This window comes from Gavialis gangeticus, unplaced genomic scaffold (assembly GCF_001723915.1).
Source record: "Gavialis gangeticus isolate Ggan-Ray unplaced genomic scaffold, GavGan_comp1, whole genome shotgun sequence".
NCBI classification, from domain to species: domain Eukaryota; kingdom Metazoa; phylum Chordata; order Crocodylia; family Gavialidae; genus Gavialis; species Gavialis gangeticus.
This window is the reverse complement of record NW_017729032.1, coordinates 37,581,437-37,592,839: the sequence shown is the minus strand read 5'-3', so window position 1 is coordinate 37,592,839 and position 11,403 is coordinate 37,581,437. Positions and strand designations below refer to the sequence as shown.

At 43.4% G+C, this 11,403-nt stretch overlaps 1 protein-coding gene across 3 annotated transcripts in view; it reads left to right on the top strand.

Moving 5' to 3' along the window:
• The first annotated feature begins 8 nt into the window (after positions 1-8).
• The window catches only part of ARHGAP20 (Rho GTPase activating protein 20), a 100,361-nt gene continuing 88,966 nt past the window's right edge, over positions 9-11,403 (top strand). For all 3 annotated transcript variants that reach the window (XM_019525316.1, XM_019525317.1, XM_019525315.1), the window contains exon 1: positions 9-181. In XM_019525316.1, the coding sequence (XP_019380861.1) occupies positions 74-181 (108 nt within the window). In that variant the 5' untranslated portion in view covers positions 9-73. The remainder of the gene's footprint in view (positions 182-11,403) is intronic.

The following is an 11,403-nucleotide window of genomic DNA, read 5'->3' as shown; positions in this document are numbered from 1 at the left end:
GCCCGTGGTGCGGGCAGCCGCGAACGAGCACGATGTGCTCGTGAGCCCCGGACGGGGGCGGGGAAAGGACTGGATGGCAGCGATGTCCCCGCAGCAGGAGCACGTCGGGCAGGGCCGCTCGTCCTCCCTCACTGGGGAGCCCCGCGCGCCCGCCGCCGCCGCCGCCCCCGACAGCAAGAAGGTGAGACCCTTCCCCGCCCCCAGCCCTGCGCCCGCGGTGAGTGGGCGGCGGAGGCCGTGGGTCGCTGCGGGGAGCGAGCACCCAGCCCGGCCACCTCGCAGGGCAGAGCCCCGGGCTGCCCGCTGTAATCCCGCTTCCCCTGCAAGGTAGACAAGGGGCCGCTCCCGCCCCGCTGCCCCGGGGGCCTTTCGGGCCGGGCCAGGACTCGCTTCCCTTTTGCCGGGTTTCGCCTCAAAACTCCCCTAAAGCCCCCGATCCGCTTCTCCCAGGACCTGGTGCTACAGGAGGCCCCCGGGTCTCACCGCCTCCCCCCTGCTGCTTCCCGCCGCCTCAGTCTGCCGGGGACGGACGAGCGGGTCACCTCAGTGAAGGATGCACCGGCCTGGGGCTGCAGGGCAGACTTGCTCTGGTCTCCCCAGGGTGCTATGCCCCCTGAAGAGGCTGGCCACGGCTGGGAAGCTGGCGGGGAAAAGCCCCGCGGCACCTCGCAGGGGGGCAGTGAGGGCGTGTGCAACAGCGCTGTCACCCCACTGCCCTGCTTCAAAGGCAGCTGGAGAGTGGTGAGACCGTGCAGATAGATAAATCATGTGGTAGTCCAGAAATGTGACGTGTAAGGATTTCTCGGGATGGTATCGTTTATTGCACCAGATATGTAGTCTGGATAGACTTAGACGAGCTTTTGAATATAAGACATTCTTCCTTGCCAAGCGGTTCCCCAGAATATTCTCAGACTGTGATCAAATGTAGTCGGAGTGAAATATCTGAGATATTCCTTAGCTGATGCACCCCCAGGACTTGGAGAGATACTTTGCCTTGGATGGATAGGCAAACTGATCTTTTTAGGTATTTTGTCACTCTAAATGCCCTGAGGTCATCTGTGACAGCTAAATGAGGTTGTTTTTCCTATTGTTGCTTCTTTGACATGTTCTGATGACAGTCATCTTTGTGCCTGCCGTACCTTGCAACCTGTCAATGCCCAGATGTCACACGCAAGCCAGAAGTGAGACGGCAACAAGGAACACAGCGTGTCAGGGAACCTTAGATGCTGTGAGATCCAGTGTTTTACTACAGCCTACACTTTGTGATTCACTATTTTGGATGCAGAAGTTAACAGGAGCATTGGAACATTTGGGAAGTGTTTGTGAGTTCCTGTTCCAAAGAGCTCATGGTCTCTGCAATGTTATATTGAAAGCCAGTGAGGGGGAGGCAGGAGGATGCTGGCTGGTATGTCTACTTCCCCCAGATCCTGAGACCGTATCTAGGTTCTGTGGAGTGGAGGTGCACGCAGAGGGACACGTGTTGATGTTCTTGTGAAAATGAGCAGCTTGTGCCCTTGGCAAGGACATGCAACATATGGCACTTTATATGCTAAATGGGGGCAGGGCTGGCCACATCCAGCAGACACCCCCCATTAAGTTCATATGCACTCACAGGTAAAAGCCCACATTGCACTGCTTCTTTGAGTGCTACATTGGAAATCTTTTGTATTGGGATGAGAAGAGGCTTCTTACACCCTTTTCCATCCAAGTTGAGTGGTCCTAGTTGTGTATGGAATTGCACCTTAAATACAAGATCTCATTTACTGAGCAGCAGCCTGTGAACACCTATGCTGTTTATTTTACAAAATGAGATTGAGGCTACTTAATAATGGAAGATATTGTCTTTTTCCTACAAGGTAGTTAAGGGATTCATGGGGTCCCCCCAACACCTGGATTTACTTTACCTTGTGGTCTGGTTTGGTCTGGAGTTGTGTGGGAGAGGAAGTCAGCAAGAGATCTGTGTAGACTAGAGGCTGTGACAGTTTCAAAGAGCAAAATGATGTTAAGACAGGTTGAGAGGTTAATGCAAATACAATACTGAAAGCCTTTATAACACTATTAATGTTGACCCCCTGACCTAAATCCCCTCAAAAGACTGTCAGCAGCCACTAAACCTTTCTTTTCCCCTGTTTTCATGATTATATCTTACTCAGAGTAAGTTAAGTGCACTTAACTTGGAATGGCTGTGTTTGTCAGACCCCTGGTTTTATTTTGGCATACTAGTTTGTGTTTAGTTGTCAAAGCAAATGGAGATGGTATACACTCTGAAGCAGGAGATTGCAAGGTAGAAGCTGTAAATTATGCTTTAGTTCCCGAATTTGCTGTTATGGATAAGCAAATTGCCAGACCTCTTGATATTTCTCTTAGTTCTGTATGTAAAATGGCTATGATTACATAGCAGGGATGTTTTGAGAGTATGTTTGTTAGATACTTGTCATCCTCCGGTAAAAGGTGATACAGAAATGGTGATGGTAAGCTTGGGAAGAATCCTGGATCAGATTCTCCATTAATATAAATTGACACAATACACATGTAGCTACGTCAGTAAAAAGTTGCTTATGCTGATGTAGCTTATTTTGGTAAATGTAGGCATAAGCTAGTCAATATAAAACAGCATAACTATGTCAGCAATAATAGGTTGTATTAATTCAACTGGGTTAAGCTAGTCTGATGTTTTATCTTTCTACAGGAGGTAGTGAAGCTTGACTAACAAAGGCTGGATGTTTTCCTTAAATTGGTAGCTAACAGTCGTCATCCCTGTATTTGTGTTTTGTTACATCCTTGAATTTTTAGAATTACTTAAAATAATTGTTCAGCAAAGCACAGAATTTTTCTATGTTCATCCTTGCACTAAAATCAGCTATTCTTCCACCAGAGCGTGGTGTTATTCTGTAGCAAGTGACACGGCATGCAGATCAAAATAATGTTAAGGGTATGGGTGGTCAGATGTGCCTGTTTGCTTTTCACTCTGCAGGCATGTGGCAGGTGCATTGGCAGCTTTCTGAAAACGTGGAACAAGGCACATTTCAAAATCAGATCCTTAAACACAGTGATCACTGAGCAACCTAAATGAAAGAAGAGTCCTGGTGGTTGTACTCAGTGGATAAAGTTAAAGCGGTGTTGAGAAAGCTGGGATAGTTGTAAACTTCTCCATTTCCTCTCTTTCGCTCTCTGGCATCTGGAAAAATTAGAAAATAAATGGACATGTGTTTTCCTTATGTGTTACTACCCTGATCTCTTTGCTCTTGTATCTGATACTCTTAACATACCCTTAATTTGTGTAGGGTAGGGGTTTTTTTTGGCTTCCTATGAGCCTGTATCATCAGCTGCAATCTTTGGGTGCTACAGTCAAAATGTTTACTATTGATAACTAGGATTTTGGTTGTCTAGGGATACTTCTAGAACCACACTTATGCAGGTAATGGAAAACTGCTGAATATGTTTGCAAAATGATATAAACAATTTTAACTCTGAAGAGGTCTGAGAAAAGCATGTGGGTACCTAAACCACTGATGCAGTTGTTGCATTATTTCTATTAGTTTAAAGTTATTGTAGCATTCATTGTTTGTTTCCTATGCACGTGGCTAGTAGATACCCCTGTGCAAAAAAGTATTTCCCTGGTCATCTTATCTGTGCTCTGATATTGTTCTACTCCTTTCTTTTCACCTTTTACCTGGAGCTGAGATTGCTGCATATATGCCTCCGGTAGCGTGAAGCATATTGCCAAAACCAGAGAGTAGAGTTATCATCCTAGTTGTGACCTGCTCCATCTATGTCATTATGTCAAGGATGTGTTTGCTTGCTGTCCTATGTACATTCCTGTTAGGGAACTGGAAAAAGGTGGTCTGAGGTGAAGGCATCCCCTCAGCATATGGATCTCCCAAGACCTTTTAAAAAACCCTGCCAGAGATTTGAAATGAACATTGCATGTGTGAGAGATGAAGATTTTCCGATAGTCTTTCAAATGAAAGACAGGCAGCAGGCTTTAAGAGGCATGTAGGAATCTGGAGATCACAGCTTTGAGACCCTTCTGCATGAGCAGCTGATACATGTGTTCCCCGGCACACTAGTGCTGCCCTAGAGCTTTGTACATTTTAAACTGCCTTACAGAAGCCTGGATCCACTTGTGTTGAGTGTTATTCCTCCTACTTTTTCTTACAGTCCCATCCTCCAGTTTTTGGAGCACTTACCTCTTTCACGAAAATAGGCAAGATATTCTAACCAAGGTTTAAACAAAAGCCATAAGACCGTTATGGCTTTCACGATTGCTCTGTGAGCAGCATAACTTGGTAGGGCATTTCTGCTAGCTTAGAGTTCCTCTTATTGCTTCTGTTTTCAGTCTCTGCCTCTAGTGTGCACTTTGCCACCCTTTGTTCTGTGAGTGCGTTATTGATTCCACCATGGTCATGGCTTTTTCCTCTCAGGCCCCTGTAATTGTTCTTCTTAGTTATTCCTCTGAAATTGGTTTTATTTTTAGGAAAGTCTTTGTAACTTAAAGGATTCTGCCAAGGTAAACAGTCACTGAGTAGTTACCTGGTAAATATTCACGTGCTCTGCCTTGATGAGTCCTGAGAAGGGCATGTATGTTCTGTAAATTCATGATGCACATGAACATATCCTGGTTCTTGAACTGACAGTTAAGTTGCCATCAATATCTTGTCCAGATTAACAGGGGGTCAAGAATGGGATAGAAGAATAAACAACCTTATTGTTCTACTGAAGAAAGAGCAAGATTCTTTAATGCTTAGTTGACTTTTAGTCAGTGTATGCTATAGGACCGACAAATAATGGAGTGGTGCATAGAGACAAAAATATGAGCACCAGAATGGGCTTATTACCTATTACTGTAGTTGTAAGTGGCCTAGTGATCTGTGGGAAACTTAGCTGTGAAATGCACTTAAAATACTGATGCACAAATAGATCCTGAGAGAGAGGCTGTTAGTGACAAATACCTTGGGGCTTTTTTATAGCCTTGGTAAAGCAGTTATTTGTAAACCTCAGTAAAGGCTGTTCTAAAAAACTATTTCATTGTTTGGTTCATGCTATAACCGAGATGAAGTATGCATCTGGTATTTATTGTTGTTGGTCAAACAACAAAAGAACAGTTTTAATTTTTTTTAAATTACTTGCTATTCTTATTAATTTTCATATTTAAAATACCTTCCTTTTATAAAACTAGTTGCCTCTTACTAAATAAATAAAAATAGTGAGGAACCCAGGCTGACCACCCCAGAGAGTGAAATTCTTCGTTCACAGAACAGCTATTGTCCAAGCAGTAGTAGTGCGACCTTCACCTCCACTAGCCAGGCAGTGCCTCAATCCCAACCCACTCACAGGGCTGAGCTTCCAAACACATGCAGTTATTGGGGGTGCCAACAATAGTGCCTACCCATTGAAGAGGTTGTGGTTGTGCTGTGATTACCTGACAGGGAGAGATCAGTTCAATTCTTCTCTTCACTGTATCGCTGACTAGTCATATCTAGATTTTGCCGGGGTGTTCAAGTCATTGGCAAAAGCTTGTACATTTTGTTACTAAGCTTACAAGCTGTTCTGGTTCTCCTCCTCTCCTCAGCAAGGCACCTGAACATGGCATTGGTTAAAGAAATCTGATTTTCTTGTTGCTGGGAAGCATTGGAGGACAATGCATGGAGTCAGTGAGTCTGTTTGTGCTCTGAATTTTGCCATTGATTTCAAGGAGCTTAGAACCAGATCCTTGATGATCGAGGTGAACTTTGATCTTGTGGTAGATAATGACTTGAACAGACCAAAATTCAAATGTATACTAGCAGATGTGTCTGCAACACTGTAAATAAAATTTAGTTATTGGCTGGCACGGGGATTTGTTCCACGTACACCACCACTAAAATCAGTGGTACTCCATGTAAGTGCTAGCGTTTTGTGTAGAGCAAGTTGATGTTTGGGGTCTTGAATAGCTCAGCAATGCCAGCATTATGGCATAATGGGAGGCTGGAGGGAATATTAAAATCAGGGTGGTTCAGCTAGATGGTGGTTGCAGAGGGCATCTGTTCATTGCAGTATCTTGGAAAAGAATGACCGGGCACATATTTTGCTTCTCTAGGCAGTCGTAAAAAATTATAAACACTGTACCATTTACATCTGGTATCTTAATTATTTTCCGTACAAAAGAAATCATATGTGCCACGAATTCTTTCATGTTTTCTCTATTTAATTTATTCTCTTCTATTCTCTTTCCAGGCCTAATATAGCAGAATATTATGCACAAATCATAAGAACATGCTATATTTTAATTTAGCTTTGTCTTTTTTTTTTTAAGGCTCCACTTAAGCACTGCTGTACATTATTAGGTTTTGCACAGAATGGAGATTAATATCATAATTGAACAACACAGCTTTTTAGACAGATTCCATATAAAGTAACTATCTACTTTAATTACTAGCCAAAATGAGTTTAAAGCCAGCCTTTGGAAATAGATTTTCCCCAAGAGCAGATGATTTAGTTGAGACTCAGAGTAAAGAGTAGCAGCTTAGCTGCTAATCCTTCCATCTATAAATTTATAAGATTGAATTGCAATGATTGTGGAACAGAACCTCACTCACTATAACTCGACTTGTGGTTTGAGTTTAAAAAAAGACATGTAGATAGTATAAAATTAAAGATGAATTTAGAAGAAAGCCAAGCCTTTAAAAGTATGGAAATGCACTTTTAACTACAGTATCTCAGCTTTGCTCCTTGCAAATGCCAGACTGCCTTCTCTCATCTTTGCATACATGGTATTAAACGTATGCATCAGAGGATATTCATTGTATGATGTGCTTTGTAGGTGCATACCTCTGCCAGTAAGCATGAGAGGTTATTGCCATACTGACTTTCTTTTTTATGTAAGCATTGGAGCTTTGCAGCATTCAGAGATTCTGGTATGTCGCCCTTGGATAAGTGGCTACCATATCTCCAACAGGCCTCTATTTTCTCTAGTGCCTGCAGACTTTGGTGTAACAGTATGCACGGGCAAGAGCAGGGAGAGCAGGGTCCTCTGGCAGCTCTACTGAAGAGAATAGGCAAATTCAGTTAATTTTATTTGTCTCCCATTCTCTGTTTTTCAGGGAACAAAAACAAAGCTTTTGATGAAAAAAAATTTTCTAGCCCTGGTGAACACCACTTCATAGATGTTCTCCATTTACAAACAATTGATCTGATTACCTTCAGTTGTGGCAGGAAATTTTTCTTTGGATAAGCAGACTTTATTATCAAACCTAACAAAGCAGAATTTTTATTTAGTGCTAAATTTAGTTCTACAGCAGACAGTTGACCCCATCCTGAACTTGATTCCTTTCCCACTTATGTGCTTGGATTATTTTAGCAGGGATGTGCGAAACAGGGTGTATTCAATTTGGATTCAGCCCAAATCAGGTACAGTGATTCGATTAATTGATTTGGCCAAATCCGAATCTGAAGATTCGATGGCTGAATCGCTGATTCTCTGAATCAGCATAGACACAGCTTTAAATGTAGCAGGGGGCTGATAATTGCTGCGATGCTGGGGCAGATGGAGCATCCCACAGGAGCATGGGGGGTCCCACGTGCTTGGCAGTGAACCTGGAAGTGGACTGGAAGTACTTCCAGACCACTTCTGGGTCCACCAGGGAGCATGCTGGGGGATTCGCCCCCCCCCCCGCACCCTCCCAGCTTGGCGATCAGCTGTGGGGGGACCCCAGGTGCTCCCCAGACCCAGGAAGCACCAGTCACCGAGCTGATGGGGTGTGGGGAGGCCCCCCAGCGTGCTCCCTAGCAGACCTGGAAGTGGATTTGAAGTGCTTCTGGCCCACTTCCCGGGTCTGCTGCCGAGCACGCTGGGGAGTCCCCTGTGCTCCTGTGGGATGCTCCAGCTGCCCCAGCATCCCAGCATTCATAAGCCGCCTGCTACCTTGAGGTATGTAGAAGAAACGTTTAAAGCTGTGTCTATGTCTGAATCTCTGAATCTTTCCGAATCTCTCTGAATCTATTCAGAGGGTTCCAATTCAATTCGGAGAGATTAAAGAATCTCCTGATTTGATTCCGATTTGGAGATTCGAACACCGAATAGGGCCAAATCTCTGCCGAATCGAATCGGGGACTGAAACTTTGCACAGCCCTATATTTTAGCTCTCAGAGGTCAAGATAAGGGCCTCATTTTGTTGGGCACAACATGGCCACCATTAAAAAAGCCCTAAAATTGGTATCCTCCCAAATTATATGAATTCATTTGAAATAATAATATTTTTTTATTTAGCTTTCTTGAGTATTTAAGGAGTCAAAATTTTCAAACCTGAGGGACCACAAGGACCAAAACTCTTGAAAATCTTTGCTTAGCTGCTAGTGCAGTTTCATGTCTTCAAGTAAAAAAAATACTAAACAAAACTCTCAACAAAATTGCATAAAATGTGTAAAATAGTCATATACCAATATGACCTGGTCTTGTCTCCTTACAAGTGTTCAGATAAAATCTGTGGCCTGTGTTCCTTAGGTCACATTGGATTGTCACAGTGGTTCTTTCCAAACTTCTTGCATATATTATTTAAATAGTTAACACCTATTCAGATGTGATAACGAGACAAATGCTGACTCTGTAGTACAGCTCAGCTGGAGGAGTTCAGCAAAGTAGGTATTTTCTCTCCTTTTTTGTTATAAAAAATTTTAATCTCTCTCCCTTGTGCTGAAGTCTTAAATACAGAAGTTTTGTTCTAAACTATTTTATAGTAGTGTATGATAAAATAGCAGTGTTCTTTTCTGTATGAATAGAAACCCAAACATTAAAAAAACAACTGATAGCAAATGCTTTGGATTGATTAGGCAAGCAGATATGCCCCAAAGAAAGTGTAGTATGGGGTACTGCAGATTTTCTGCTTTCATTGAGGAGTAGAATATAAATATGCCTTAAGAGCTAGGCAACATTAAGAATACAAATTGGCAGAAGAATCTGTTGTCCTCTCAAATGTGCACTGGTGGCATTCAGTGGTTATTTTTAGCATAAGGGAAGAAAATCTGGTTCATGATTAGCTAAAAAAAAGCTGTGCAAGGACTTTTGTTTGTAGAGTATATCAGCAGTGTATCCCTGGTATACTTGGGGAGGTACATCCAGGAGGGTGCCTTACTCGTCTCTTCCCTTCTGCATGTACCAAATCTGGAAAAGCAGCAGTGAAGCTGCTGTGGGGCATCTTATGTAGCCACTGTCAGGCAATCTGTAGAGCAGCAATGTGAGATCCCTCTGCAGCAGCTTCGCTGCTATATTTCTGGCACTGGCTTGTGTGAGCAGAAGTGGGCAGAATGTGCTTGAAGAGATCTGTCCCTTGATGTGCCAGGGACGTGTTACAGACTACCCATAGTGGTTACCAGTTTACCATCTGAAACAATGTTAAAGGAGAACTTGTGTTGTATATTTATAAGGATTGGTGCATGTATTGTAGAACCTGGATATTCAGGGCATTCTTCTCAACCTTTAGTGAGTAACAAATGACCAGACTGTGGAACATCTGGGTTTTGTTGCTCATAGAACAATATTGACTAGTTAAGGTGATTTTTATCTATAAATCTTGCGTTTAAGAATGCATCTTCAACCTGTGGAGTAAATAAATAAGCCAGTACTCTCACTTGTATCTCATGTGCTGTCAAGACCTTCTCTCTCCAATTTTCCTGAATCAGTCCTCAGGAAAATTTAAATTCCAGTCCCTTTGATCACCAGTGTAGATCCCTGTTACAGATGAGCTTTAAAAAATAACCATTATCCTCTGAGTGGACCCAGTCATTGGAGGGGGAGGTGGCATAGTTTGTCAGTGGGTTATGCAAGTCATTCCTAGACAAGGTGTTACCGGATTTGCCCGCTACTTTGGGGTGTGCTCATTTATTAGGGCTAGGGTCTTGGTAATTCTATCAATGTGCTGCTTGTGTTACTTGTGTTTCTATACGGAGCTGTATCTCTCCCTTCTGCAAGCCCTCACCCCCAATGGAGCTATCTTGCAGGACTCAGTTCAGTGGGGCTGGGTTCCTCCAGTCCCCAAATCAGTCATACACACAAACACACACAGATTAACATGACACGCCTGACCTGGCCGGGTTGATCAGCATGGACAGGCTGACACCCTCATATGCCAAGAATCAGTTCATCAGAGCAACAATAACTACAGTCAGACACAAGCACACAGTTAAACAGAATACCTCTGAATCCGGCTGGGTGTCCAGATGACACCCTCATGGGCCAGCATTCAGTTCATTAGGGCACGTCTGAGCCAAACTGGGTCAATCAGCCTGTACAAGCTGATCCCCTTATGTGTTTCAAACTCAGCACGTCCCAATCTTTTAGCCTCTTGATGAGCAGACCCCACAGTATTTTGGGGCTACACAGGGATCTTTAGCTTAGGTAAAAGGAGCATTGCTGCAGAGCAAGTGGGGAAAGAGAAGTAAAGAAGGAAAAATATACCCAATTACCACCAGTTTGACTATAAAAGTTATTTATTGCTAAGTAGATGAAATATGTAATGACACTAGTAGTAATAGACATGCAAAGGAAAAACAAACACAAACAGTTACAGTATTACCCTGGTTTCACTAAGTATTTGGGGAAATTTAGCTCAAGATTAACTAATACAGTTCAGGTTCAGAACTCTATGCTTAGAGAGAGAGGAGACGAGAGAGAGAGAGAGAGCTGGGATCCCACCAGTCCAAGGCACTCAGGTTGCAAAGCTGACAGGTTAAAGTTCTCGGCAGGATCCTTGAAGGGAGATGATCTGCCTCCTTCAGCCTCTCCAGAAGAAAGCGGGTGGTGTCAGTACACACACTGCTGCTTCTTTTACAGATTTTTATACCCTCAGTTCAGCTTCTTTGAAGCATTCTCGATAGTGTAAATCAAATTGTCTTTTCTATTGACAAGGGGTTATCTGGTGGGAACATCTCAGGAAACTGGTTGATACTCAGGAAACGCATACTTAGGAGTCAGCTTGAAATTCCTATGGATAGCAGATATACTGATGGGGTATCTCCTCGTCTTCAGAAACAATAGATAGCTTGCAGCATCAGGGTTTTGGATTTTTACTTGCTGTGAACAAGCCTCAACTTAGCATGACTTTTCCAGATTTTACTATAGTCTTTTAACAGACTTAAGGCAATTTATTGGAGTGTTCATAACCTGTTGTGGAGAGGACTTCCACCAGTTGTCTTGGTAAAAGTATGACAACACTTGTGGACAGAGCTCCAATGGGCTGGATGCTGTGATGAACCCTGTACCATTGTTCAAATGTTATCCATACCCCAATGACTCGGGCTATTGCCTCAGCATTTCCCTAACCTGGCAACCGAGTCTTAGTCAATTAAGTTTACATAGGCCTCCCATAGTGGGACCGGGGAATGTACGGCCCGAGATGCCTAGTAAACTTACTTTTGCTTAGAGGTGGG